Source organism: Acanthisitta chloris, unplaced genomic scaffold, assembly GCF_000695815.1.
Source record: "Acanthisitta chloris isolate BGI_N310 unplaced genomic scaffold, ASM69581v1 scaffold17806, whole genome shotgun sequence".
NCBI classification, from domain to species: Eukaryota; Metazoa; Chordata; class Aves; order Passeriformes; family Acanthisittidae; genus Acanthisitta; species Acanthisitta chloris.
In genome coordinates this window covers 49681-63244 of record NW_008676679.1, presented here as the reverse complement: position 1 = coordinate 63244, position 13564 = coordinate 49681, and the positions used below count along the sequence as shown (strand labels likewise).

Sequence of the window (13564 nt, the reverse complement as noted above, 5' to 3'; positions counted from 1 at the left end):
CAAACCCCTGCGCTGCTTTTTGAAGCTCTTTACATAAATTTATAGTGCTTTTCTCTGCCGTCGCTGCTTTGCTAATCTGGAGTGGAGCTTGGTTAACAGAATTGCTGTTCTCTGCCAACTTTGGGGTGTTTCGGGGTGCACGGGGGAGGTGGCATCGAGGTGTAAAGTGAATATTAGGAGCGTGGTCAATGGGGAGGAGGAGCTGCCAGCTGTAAGGCTGACTCTGGTGCTGACCCCTGAAGAGCCAGGCGTGCTGTCAAGTGATTTACTGATATTTGGGTGCTTCATTGTCCTTTTGGGTTTTGTTTTTCCCCTTCTCTTTGGTTTCTTGGTGTGACCCTTTGTGAAGCTGCTGCTCCCAAAAGGGGATGGGGTGTCACAGGGTGAGCTGAGCTGGGAAATCGCCTCGACACGGTATGGGGGTTTGGGGGTCTATGCAATGACAGGCACAGAGCTCTGCTTTCTGGTGACCTGTGGTAGGACCTGAGGGAACAGCATGAAGCTGTGTAAAGTTTAGGCTGGATATTAAGGAAAGGTTCTTCCCCCAGAGGTGTTTGGGCACTGGAACAGCTCCCCAGGGCAGTGGTCACAGCCCCAAGGCTGACAGAGCTCAGGGAGTGTTTGGCCAATGCTCTCAGGCACAGGGTGCATTGTTGGGGTGTCCTGTGCAAGGCAGGAGTTGGACTGATGATCCTTGGGGGTCATTCTATGATTCCTCATCCATCGCTTAGCTGCAGCTGCGATGGATGAGATGGTTCATTAGGAGAAGGAGATAATGAGTTTGAGACAACCTCAGCTCTATTTTTCCAGGAAGAGCTCAAGGGTCTGGTTTTGGTAGCTGCTGGTCATCTCACATAACCACCACCCCCATTAAAAACAGGGGTCCTGGTGGGTTTTGCCAGCTGCATTCACATCATCCCGATTGGAACAAGTGCAGCAGGAAGGGAAAGTTGCTTTAAACCTGCCCACACATGGCTGTGCTCTCCAGCACAGGTGGCTGGTTCCAAGTGGTGACATCCCAGGGAGCAGGTGCTTGTGTTTTGGAGGCGGCCACAGGGTTCTGCTCTGCTAATTGCCAGGCCCTCGTTTGAGTCCAGGTGATCAAGAGTAGCAGCACAAGCAGCGATTTCCTCGTTGTCCCTTGAAGGTGATGCCTTCCTGAAACCACTGTGGAGGGCAGGGTACCCATTGCCCTGGTTGGTGATAACATCTGTGGGGATATCTGGGCAGAGCATTCCCAAAATCTCCGTTTTATGCTGCTGCACAGCAGCAAATGTGATTGTGTTGGTCACAAACAATAACACTTTGTGTTGTGGAGGTGTCTCTGCCCATGGCAGGGGAGTTTTACCAGGTGGTCTTTAAGATCCTTTCCGACCCAAGACATTCTAGGATTCTTACTGCTTTTCACGCCTCAAAAAAAAAGGTAATTGTGCTAATTATCGTGTTTTACTTGTTGATGCCATTGATTGACCAGGTAATCTGTGTCTTTATTAGCTGCAGGCTAAAGCTTGGGGGTTGATATTGATTCCAGGCACTTAATATGCGAAGTGGTAATTACTGTTTAAGCCTATATTGTTTGAGTTAAATTTATCTGAGAATGTAGTCCTGTTAGACCTCTACATTGTGTGCTGTGAAGGTTATCTGGCTCTCTGGAGTGGGTGGATTTAAAGGCAGGAAAGTAATGCCGGTGAAAACTTCCTCTTATCACCCCTGAGCGCTTTGCTTCCCTGGACTTGCTACAGGGTGAAGAGCCGTAAGGAATGACGTGACTCTCCTAAATCTGCACTTTTCAGTGCTGTCTGCTCAAGTTGGTCATTTGGGGGGAATTGAAACGACCCAGAAGGCCAGCAATAAATCTGAACAAAGTGATGCTCTGCACAGGGACCAGCCCCTCTCCTCTTCGCTCAGCGGCTGCCCCTATTATCCCACCGGCTCTGCCCGTCCTCCTGCACCTCAGCTGCTGGCCCATCTGGAGCAGGGCTGAAAGGCTGGGCTTTAATTCGGGCTTTGTGTGCCTCTTGTGTGTGTCCCCCTCCCCTCCCAGCCCCTTCTCTGCTGCCAGTCTCCCGTGGCCGGCGCGCGGGTGCAGGAGGTGGCTGCGCACGCTGGGGCTCTGATGCCGCTGACCTCATTATTTTGACTGCTGGGTGATGCCAAGCAGCCTCACCAGCTCATCAGGTAGGAGGGTTGGGTGGTTTTTTTTCTGATGAATAATTCAGCTGGGAGTAGGCATCTTGGGTCACCTTGCGCAGCCGGCTGCGTGCCGGAGCCGACTGCCTAAGATGGAGGTTGTGCAGGATGCGTGCGGGATCGCCTGGCTGCTGGCAGCTCCCTGTCATTGACTGACTGCAGGTAGGCAAACAGCCTTCTCCTTTGCTTTTTATTCCTTGTGCTTTTCATGCTGGAAAGCAGGAAACCCCTTCCCTGGGCTGTGCAGGGCTGGATGTGTCCCACCGAGCACCGTGAGCTCCAGCCATCCCTCGCCGTGGGGATGTGTGAGCCACTGTGCCCTCACCAAAACCTCACCTGGGCTGTAAGGCAGGTCTGGCCCCAGGCAGCTCTTTTCCTTTGGGAATTGTGTTTTTCTTGCTGGTTTTATGCCTCCTCCCCCAGCCCACTTGGATTTGCTCAGGGTAAGTTTTTGGGGCTTCATGCTGGTGTGGCAGCAAGAGGGGTGAGCCCAATGCTCCATCAGCATGGATGCTTGGGGATACTTTGGGAAGTGGTACTTAGCTCCGTGCTGTCTGACTGGGGAAACTGGTTCTGGCGCTGTGGAAGTAGGGTCAGGTGCTGGAGACATATCTTGAGGGCAGGAGGTGGCTGACCCTGAAGATAAGAGGCTTGAAATGCCTGGGAATCTCTGGGTTGGAGTCACCTTCACTGCAGGTTTGGCTGTGAGTTTTGGGGCTGCTGGGGTGTGCTGGCAGGGCTCCCCTGACACCAGGATGCAGCAGCAGCTGCTGTCAAGCCCTGTGGGTGCAGATGGGAAATGGGGTTGCTGATGTGAGAATGGAAACGAGTTTGTTACCTTCTTCCTGCTTGCAGGCACCTGAGTTTTTGGGTGCTGCCTCCTCCTCTGTGCCCTGAGTTGAATGCAAATGTGTCTGCACTCTCCCTTCTCCCTGCAGCACTTGGGTGCTGTGAGAAATCAGCTCAGGAAGGATCTGTGGGGGACAGAACAGGGTGTGAGGCTCAGGTACAGTGATGTGGGGATGGTTTATATCCACTCTCTTGAGTGTCCGTGGTCATCTTTGTGTCAGTGCAGGAGGAAGGAGAGTTGGGCTGTGCAGTTCATGTCCCATGGACCCTGTGTGCTGCCTGGCACCAACCTTGCATCCCTCAGCAGATGTGGGATCCCAGGGCTGCTCTGCCTCAGCATCTGTTCCTGCAGCCAGTGGAATCAAGGACATGCCTGCTGCAGTGTCTGCCCTGGACAATTCCCAGTTGTTGGGCTGCAGTGGTGGGCAGGGAGTGAAATTGGGCTGCAGTTGGAGCAGCTCTGGGATGTCTGTGAGTGCTGCTGGTGGCACAGTCAGCCACAAGAACCCTGTGGTGCCAACGGGGAGAAGAGGAGAGGCTTCTCCCTAGCAGGGCTGCATGGTGAGAGGGTTTGGGATAGGACCCCACTTTTGAGAAATCTGGCTGAAACAACCTGCAGCAGCATCACGAAAACAAATCTCACATGGATATCTGGTGCTTGGGCGACGGCTGAGGCTGGCTGAGCATCCCAGGATGCCCAGTTGGGTCCTTGGGACACCATGTCCCTGCAGTGCCCATTGCCACTTGGTGCACCCCAGTGATGATGGTGCCAGTATCTGTTGTGCCCCCAGGGTGGTGGCACATCCACACCAAGGCTGTGTTGTGACACTGCTGCCACCCCAAGCTGGCAGGGAGCCCCAGGCCAGGCTGGTAAGCGGATGCCAGCCAAATCCTTCATGTCAGACAGGAAATTTCCCTCTACTCCCCTGCCAGAACAGCTCCTGGGGCTGTGATCCTCTGTTAGAAGTGGATGAGAGGGATGAAAAATTGATTGGAGAGAAGGATGAAGCCCTGAGGCAAGTGGGGGGGAGCCACCTGGCCTTTGTTTGCTGGAGACAGGATATGTTCCAGTTGTCTCCGTGCTGGGGTCAGCCTGGTTTGGGGCTGAGTGTGCTGTCACCTTAGCAGTGTCCCCTGTCAAACCCTTCTCTGCCCTCAGCCAGGGTTTGACCTGAAGTACCTGAAGGAGAGCAGTGTAGGGACTGCTTGGCAGTGCTGGGTTAACTGATGGACTCTTATCAGGGAGGTCTTTTCCAGCCTAAAGGATTCTGTGATTCTATCCCTGCCACAGATGTGTGTTGTGTTGGTGGAGGGGGTTGCTGGCTGGCCTGAAGGGTTCAGGTTGGAGCCTCCTGCCCTCCCACCACAGGCAAAGCTGCTTTGCTCCTTGCAGCTGCTGAGCTGTTGCTGCTGGGATGGTTGTTTATCTTCTCACCAAAGCATCACCTGCAACACCTGGGGATCAGTGGAGCTCAAGGGAACAATTTTCCCCTGCAGCACTTCAGCTGCTCCAGCTGAGCCAAATAAGCTGCTTGTGAAGTCAGTGTGAGGTGGCACGTAGGGATGTGCCACATGGGACTGTCCCAGCCACCTGAGCTGTCCCCACTGGAGGGTTTGGCTCTGCAGGCTTTTTCCCTTTGGTATTTCTGCTGTGTGACTTCTGAGCTTCTGCAGGTGGGATGGAAGAGGCTGGAGCAGTGGTGGAGCAGCAGCTTTGCTTAATGCTAACAAACACAGCCACAAACACCCTTGTGAGCAGCCTCTGTACCAGCCCTTGGGGTTCTTCTCCTCTGCATGCCGTGGGCACTGTGGTCAATGTTCACCTGCCCTGTCTCTCCCTGCAGGTGAGTGTGGCAGGCTATGGGATGGATGAAGCTGAGCAGGACCAGTATGAAGCTCGCCTCAAGGAGCTCTTCGACAGCTTTGACAGCACAGGCACGGGGTCCCTGGGGCAGGAGGAGCTCACTGACCTCTGCCACATGCTGCACCTGGAGGAGGTGGCCCCAGCACTGCAACAGACCCTCCTTCAAGGAAACCTCCTAGGCAGGGTAAGGCTGGGGTGATGGTGGGGGGAAATAAGGGGCTGGGGTGCAAGGCAGCACTGGGCAGCTACTGCTGTGTGTGCATGGAATGGTCTTGGAAAGAGGTTGAATGCCTATAAGCTGTGAATATCCAACATCCCTGAGGCTCTGGGGCTGCAGGACTTGTGGGGTCTGAGCAGGGTGGGTACAGGGTGATTTCTGAGAGGAGAATCAGGGATAACTGGGAAGAGAACTGCTCTCTGGTGTGTCTGCCCTGACTGGAGGTGGTCTGAAATTCAGACACCATCACTTCAGGCTTAGCCTTGTGCATTGGTATGTTTTCCCAGTGCCCAAGACCAGATCAAGTGCTAGATCCAGTCTGCCCTGGCACTGGTGCCAGCACTCAGCTCACATAGTCCCTGTGTCCCCTGGCACCGGTTCGTGCTGCTGCTGGCCTGGGTCATCTCCCCAAACCAGCTCACCAGGTGTTTGCACAAACTCTGTGGCACTTGGGATGTGATGGGGACCTAAATCCAGGGCTTGAGCCTGTGATTTACATTGGCTTAAGCTGTAGTTAGTCTGGCAGGGCTGTGTGCCGATGTGCACGTTTCTCTAGGATAGAGAATATCGTCCAACTTGGGCAGTTGTTGACTGAGTCACCTTTGTCCACATTACCTGGTGTTGGTGGCTTTCCAAAGCCATTTTTTTGGTTGTGGTTGTACCTTTATAGAGTTAAATGCCAGGGCACTGAGCAGAAGCTGCTTGCCCTTGGGGAGATCTCCACATTGAGCATGGATGTCCTTGTGCTTCTGCGTTATGTCTTTCCCAGCACACTGTGCTCAGAGTTCATTAGATGCTTCCCTCAAAATCACCCTGAAATCCTATCACTGCTCATTAAAATCAGCAAATGTGGAGCAGGGCAACCAGGGCTCTTGATAGACATGAGCTAAGCAGTCATCCTGACACCAACTTCCGATCAAACTGCAGCTTTCACAAACTTAATAATTCCTTTAATGAACAAAGCCTCCTCTTCCTCACCTGCCCTGGGGCTGTAGCTTTTCTGCTGACAGTGAGTGGTGCTGGAGCAGGAGCAGGGATGGATCCAGACAGAGGTTTCTGACCTTTGGAGCTGCAGAGTGGTATTTGCTGGAGCACAAGAGACTTCATGTGCTGCTCTCTTGTCTTGAGCTTAGGCTGCTTGGATGCTGTTATTGAGTCACGGAATGGTTTGGTTGGAAGGATCTTAAAGCTCATCCAGTTCAAACCCCTGCCATGGGCCGGGACACCTTCCACTAGCCCAGGTTGCTCCAAGCCCCATCCAACCTGGCCTGGAACACTCCCAGGGATGGAGCAGCCACAGCTTCTCTGGGCAACCTGTGCCAGTGCCTCAGCACCCTCACAAGGAAGAATTCCTTCCTGACATCTGATCTACATCTACCTTACTTGAACTTAACACCCTTTCCCCTTGTCTTTTCATCTGGCTTTGCTGCCTGTGGGATAGAGGGAAAGGAAGGGCAGTACTAAAGCTGTGGCTCTCACAGCTCATCAGGGCACCAAGCTCCTGTTAAATCATCCCCATCCCAGCTGGGAGCTCCATCCCTGTGAGCTGTCCCAGGACACGAGGCATCCTGTCTTATTTCATTCCCTCCTTTGTCTTCAGGAGTGGTTGTCCCTTACAACCTGCCACTCGAATGTCAGGATAATCTTTGTCTCCTGCATTTCCTCCCACCTCCCTGGCGTTCCTGCTCGTTACCAGCAGCAATGGCCCATGCCGAAGCATGAGCTGGATTTAATAGCCATCGGATCCTTGGGGTTTCCTAGGAAGCTCATGGGGAGAATAGCAGCAAACATGTTGCTCCCTGAGCACAGACTTCTTGCACCTGCCCTGCTAGCTCCTTGCTGCAGATGGTCCCAGCCCTTTGTTTGCCTGCCCTTCCAGAGGCTGGGATTTATGGCAGGGCACCGGGAAGGGGGGCAGCGGGGGATGGTTTTGTCTGCTGAGGGGCAACTCAGTGGGGCCACGTGCTTGCCTTTGTGCTGGGGGCTCTGCTCCAGGGATGAATGCTCTGTGATCAGTCATGGAATGGTTTGGGTTGGAAGGGACTTGAAAGGATCATCCTGTTCCAACCCTGTGCCATGGGAAGGGATTGCTTGGTTGGACCAGGAGCTGAGCTGGGTTCTGGTGAGGGGCTGCATGTGCTGCCTCCCCTGTGATGCTTTGGGGATTAATGGGGTCTGATGGGGGTGTAAGTCCTCCTGCTCTGACTCCCAGCACAGCCAAACCACCCCAGAAGTGTTTTCCTTGTGTGATTGCAGCAATTCCTGGGAATCCTTGAGCCCCTCACGCTTGATGGCAGGAGCAAGAGGACACATGCAGGCGTGTCTGTCTGCCCTTCCAGAAGGTCTGCCCTTTAATTAGCAGCAAACTCATGGGCTGCAGCGATGGCTGTGGTTAGATGATGCACAGGGACAGGGTTAAGTCCCTGGAAATCATACCCCATCCCTGGGAGTGTTCAAAGCCAGGCTGGACAAGGCTTGGAGCAACCTAAGCTAATAGGTGTCCTTGCCCGTGGCAGAGGGTTGGAACTAGATGGGCCTTAAGGTCCTTCCAACCCAAACCAGTCTGGGATTCTATGAAGTTGTGAGCACCTCTGGACCCTGCACAGGGACTATCCTTGGCGCTGCCCTTGAGCAGGGATGGGGAGTTCAGGTTTCACCTGCACTACTGCATTAGCAGCCTGCAGCAAGGACACCATGGCATGGGGTTTCACTTGTCAGCTCCCTTCAGTGCTGTGGCTGCTGACCTCTTGCAAAATATCCTCCCTCTGTGCCCACAGTGATGCTGTTCCCCTTAATGCACAGCGGGTTTTTGCATACCAGGCAGGAAACTTGGTGGCAAGGCTGCCCTGTTCTGGTGTTATTGCAAGATTGCCTTGTTAGGACCCGAGGGAACAGCATGGAGCTGTGCCAGGGGAAGGTTACTTGGATATTAGGAACAGGTTCTTCCCTCAGAGGGTGTTTGGGCACTGGAACAGTTCCCCAGGGCAGTGGGTACAGCCCCAAGCCTGACAGAGTTCAGGGGGGGTTTGGCCAATGCTCTCAGGCACAGGTTGCATTGTTGGGGTGTCCTGGGCAGGGACAAGGGTTGGACTGATGATCCTTGGGGGGATCCCTTCCAGCTCAGGTCATTCTATGATTCTATATCTTCCCCACTAGACACTTCCCTCTGCAACCTTTTGGCTGCTGCTGCTAGAAGGAGTTAACAAGCAGGGACAGGGCTTCAGGGGGAAAAAAGGCTTTGCTTGAAGATCAGGGAGAGGGATCTGGAAGGAGCCATGGATGCTGCTTTGCCCCAGAGAGACAGGGTGTGCAAACTGCTTTGCATGGCAGGGCCAAACAGCGGGAAGCAGCAGGTACCTTGGCACATGCACAAGCTCTTTCTAGTGCTAATAAGTCACAGCTTCAGAGGGATGAGGCTGCAAAGCTGACCTCGGGATTTCTCGAAGGTGCTGGGGTTGCTCAGCAGCCTGGTTGGTCCCTAATTCCCATGGGCTGGCTGTGCCTCTGGATTAGTCCTGTTTGCCTCTGATGTACTTGTTGTGGGAGAATTCTCCTCACTGGGGAGTTGCTGTGCCCCCAGGGCTCTCTGCAGTGCTGTGCTCGCTGTGGGGTTTGCAGAGCTGTGTGTTCTGTCCCTGAGCTGTATCTCTGGGTGGGCATAAATGTGCCATTACATCCCAAACTCCACTGTGTTCAGCCTGGAGTTGCTGTTTGAGAGCCCCGCGAGCAGATCGCAAGTTGGCAGATTCAAAATGGAGTAATAGACTCCCAGAATGGTTTGGGTTGGAATGGACCGTAAAGCTCATCTCATTCCACCCCTGCCATGGGCAGGGACACCTTCCACCAGCCCAGGTTTCTCCAAGCCCCATCCAACCTGGCCTGGAACACTCCCAGGGATGGAGCAGCCACAGCTTCTCGGGGCAACCTGTGCCAGTGCCTCAGCACCTTTCTCAAGGATTTCTGCAGTGTGTATGTCCTTGCTGTCGCATGGCTGCTTGTACTCTAATTTTATCAGTTATATTTCTCTAACTCTCTGAGCACTCTGAGTGTGGACATGCAACACCCAAGGTCAAATGTGCACCACCGACTGATTTTCCTGGTTATCTGGTATTAAAAGAACCTCTGTCCCACTGAGAAGAAAAATCTCCCTCCTCTCCCAGACTGGGCTAAACCTCCAAAGTGAGGCCCTTTCTTTGGGGAACCCCCTGTGCCTGTCCCTGCACTGCTGATTTGCATTTTAAATCCTGCTGTGCAGCCAAGCATGGTGCTGGCAGGGGGGGCTGGAGGGATGGCCACGTCCTGCCCCCACAGCCTAATCTTCATTGGGCTCCTTTGGATGTGGTGGTCATGGTGAAATCGCTCTGTGGCTGTGCCATCTGCCCCGTGTGAGCTGTGACAGCAAGGGCTCAGCCCTTCCTTGGTCCTTCCTCCTCTGCATCAGTGCAAGCATGAGTTGTGGGGCTTGTTGGGCAGAGCAGGGGATGTATCAGTGGTGCTACACACCTGCCCAGGTGTTTTTTCTCTGCTGTTTAACTCTGTTTGCATGAGTGATGCAAAGTGAATTTTACTTTGTTTTCTTGCTGCCATCAAGTTCCATCCAAACCCATCCCCAGCACCTATCCCAGGGGCTGGCTCTGTCTATTGTCACTGTTCCTTCCTGAGAAGATCCCATGGGGAGGGAACTTGTTATTTGAACACCCTCATCTTTTATTCATCCTCATTCAGTCTAAATGTCAAGGGTTTTTTTAATCGTGGAAATTCTCCTGTGTCTGTAAACTGTCCTTTGGAAGTACACCAGTGTTTGGGAATGGATGGCAGCAATTAGTATTCAGGTGAAGGCATTCCTTACAAGTTACTTTGCTGAGGATATTTTTAATTGTGTTTAAAACCCATGTTTAAAACCTTAGGGATGATTGGCACTGCCTGAGCTGTGGCATGAGGTGCTCCCCTGCACTCCATGATTGAATCCCCAGCTCGGCTGTGTGCTCCTGCCAGGGAGCTTGTTGGCTGTTTTTGGGGGGGCTGATTCAACCCTGAGAACAAGCTGGATAACTTCAGACATGACCTTTGTTGCTTGTGCCTCCCTCAGCAGCATTAAATGCCCCTCTGACTGCAGCTCTGGATTCTCACTGTGCCAGGCTGAGCAACCTCAGTAGGTTCTTTAAATACAAAATCTCTTCTTCCATGCTAAAAATGCTGCTAAGATTTATTTAGCCAAAAGAAATCGTAGCAGCCAGCTCTGCCTCACCACTGACCCATGTCAAATAGCTTCTCCAGCTGTCCCTGGGTTTCCTTGTCCCCCACGGCTGGAATTGCTGACATTCCCCGGCATGGCTGGGAAGGATGCTGGAGCCCCTTTGTGACTGTTTGTGGCTGTGAGGCAAGAGGCTTTTCAGGTAGGGGGGGGGGGGGGGGGGGAATCTCAGTGGCAGAATCATCCCTCTGTGGTTTTTTTCCCCATAGCCCCACTCCAGACCTATTATTCCCAGTCCAGCCCTCATGAAACTACAGGAGTTGGGCAGGGCTGCCCTGGAAAGGGTGTAATTTTTCTGTCATCAGCTTTGGAAAGTGGCTTTTGAAGCTTAGGGCAGTGGAGCATTTCAACAACGGAGTATCTCATCCCTGATCAGGGCTGGTATCTTGCTGGAGGGGCCACTGTCTCTGACCAGGTCACCTCAAGCCATGAAGATGCTCCCTGCTCCTCTGGACATGGTTTTTTTGGCTTCTTGCTTGATGGAAAAACCCAACCCATGCATGAACTCAGTGGCTTTGGGTCATTCTGTGATAGTAGTAATTTTTTCACATGCCCAAAGATGCTGCTGTGTCTTCATGTCCCTTACTGTCACTTCTCCAGGCTCCGAGACGGAACCAGCTGAGGTTCCTTTGTTGTCAGCAGGCACACTCATGTTTCAATGTGGTGGTCTGAGTGATTCTCATTGCTGCCCATCTTCCTGCTGCATTACTGGCCTCATGTTTAACTGTCTGCACCAGCTGATTTTCCTCTTTCCTTCCTTTTGGTTCCACAGGTCCACTTTGATCAGTTCAAAGAAGCACTTATCCTCATCTTATCCAGAACCCTGTCAAATGAAGAGCACTTCCAAGAACCAGGTAAATACTCGAATTACCTAAAATAGCATGTTTTCCTTGGCAAAGCAGACATGGAACTGAGAAGAGAAAGTGCTTTTTAGGTGCTGAGATTGGCCACCCAAGGGAGAAGGGAGAGCTGAGGTCTATTGTGGAGCCTTGTGCAAAAGCATTTTCAGAGCTATAAGATATTTATATCCTATTGCCATGATCTAAATGCCTGGAGAGGCACGTGATGTCTGTGTGTAGACAGCTATAACAGCACTTGAGATGCTCAGGATGTCTCATGGCTGCAAAATGGGCTGAGGTCTCTCCATCCCACAAACTTCTTATGGCCAGAGATGCTTTAGGAGCTGATAGTTGTGGGCAGACAAACAAATGGCTGATTTAATGCTGCCGTAGTGCTTTTTTCTGGCTGGGACTGGTGTTGATTTTTATGGTTTTAAAGTTTATTCTGTCTCCTTGTGTCTGAGATGAGTGGGAGGTAGGAGGCTTCTCTGTATTTCTACCAGGAAACAGCCTGGTCCAGAGTTGTTCCTGAACATGGTGAACTCCCTGATAAACCAGGTTGGGGCTGGTCAGAGAATCCTAGAATGGTTTGGGTTGGAAGGGACCTTAAAGCTCATCTCATCCCACCCCTGCCATGGGTAGGGACACCTTCCACTAGCCCAGGTTGCTCCAAGCCCCATCCAACCTGGCCTGGAACACTTCTAGGGGTGGAGCAGTGCTGTGAGTCCCCATTGTCCTGGCTTTTCCTTGCTTTGTTTCAGCATGCCTTGAAAATGTGACTTAGGCTTTCCTTGGCAGGAAATAGGGTCTCAGCTTCAGTGTGCTCCCAGTGCAGAAGGGATTGGTGGTGCTGGGAGCACTGGGAGCCGTAGGGCCACGGTGAGGGCTGAGCCCCTGCAGCTCCAGCTGGTATCACACCTGTATGTAAATCCTTAATCCTGTCTTTGGAGCAGCAGGGGAGTGAAATCCCTCAAGGAGAAAACAGCTTAGCAAGGGGGGAGAGGGGAAGCTCCAGGTTTCCTCTCCTGGATATCAATCTCAGCTGGAGCATCCAGCCCTGGAGAGTGCTCAGCCTGCCAGCAAAATTACAACTCTCCTCCTTAAATAGGCTGTAAAAACCTCAAGGCTGAAGAGAGGTGATTGATGGATTATTTGTGTTTTCCACCTCTCCTTTCCAAAGCTCTTAATGCTCAGAGGGAGATGGGTGATGACAGGGAATTTCCCAACGTAGGTCAGTGGGTGCTTGGGAGCAAGGGGGGAGCATTGCTGTGTCTGCTCTGATCCTTTGGAAAGGAGCAGGAGGCAGCCCCAGCACCCCAGTGAACCAGAACTAATCCAGCATTCTGCATTTATTGGGGAATCATATGGCTGAGGAGCTCCAGCTTGATTGAAATGTAAATAAATCTTCAAGAAATGGTGAAATTTGGGGTTAGCACGGGGGAAATTATGAGCGAGGATGGAGAGACCTCCTGGGGGACATGTTTGTCAGCTGGGTTTGGCAGGGCAGGTAATCAGAGGGCATGGGGTGCAGGTAGGGAGCCAAGGCCTGGCAGGCATTTCATTTTTAATGCCTTTTGACAGGTTGGTTAACGCCAAAGTCTTTGCTGCTTTTAATTTAGATCAAACTGGAGATTTGAAGAACAAGCTGCTTTGTGCTGCTGTTGGTGTCAAACTGTCAGAGTGTGGAAATGCTGCTGTTCCAGCCTGCCCCAGGCTTGGGAAAAATTGAGTTAAGAGCTCTAAATCATATCATTTAAATGAAAATTTAATTTGGGGAGGGAAGAAAAAAAACCAACAGAGTTGAAGGCTGTTTGCTGTATGTGTGTGTGGAGTTTGCTCTGCAAGGAAGTGGCTGTGTGTTGTGATGCTGTGGTTTTATCCAGGGATGTGGGTGGTGGGGAAGGTCCCTTGGGTCTGGGAGCATTGGAGGGCTTGTGGCTTTGGTCTGTTCTGCAGCCCCAGACAGTCTGTGTGACACGGCTGAGGGGACCTGGCTGGGTCTACCCATGTGCACAAGGATGCTCCCTGCTCAGGGAGGATGGTTTGGCACAAGGAGCCTGGGGGTGACAGGAAGGACATGGAACTGTTGGAGTGAGTCCAGAGGAGGCATCAAGATGATTAGAGGGATGGAGAACCTCTGCTGTGAGAAAAGGCTGAGAGAATTGGGATTGTTAAGCCTGGAAAAGAGAAGCTTCAGGGTGACCTAATTGTGGCCTTCCAGTACCTGAAGGAGCTACAGGAAAGATGGAGGGAGACTTGAAGCAAATCCAGGAGGCCACAAAGTTGATAAGAGGATTAGAGCACCTCCCCCACAAAGACAGGCTGAGAAAGCTGAGGGGTTTCAGAGTTTT

General features: G+C 52.4%; 1 protein-coding gene across 1 annotated transcript in view; it reads left to right on the top strand.

Moving 5' to 3' along the window:
• Nucleotides 1–4760: 4760 nt before the first annotated feature.
• The window catches only part of NIN (ninein (GSK3B interacting protein)), a 49811-nt gene continuing 41007 nt past the window's right edge, over nucleotides 4761–13564 (top strand). The window contains exons 1-2 of the mRNA XM_009076231.1: nucleotides 4761–5087; nucleotides 11147–11228. Coding sequence (XP_009074479.1) covers nucleotides 4761–5087; nucleotides 11147–11228 — 409 coding nt within the window. The remainder of the gene's footprint in view (nucleotides 5088–11146; nucleotides 11229–13564) is intronic.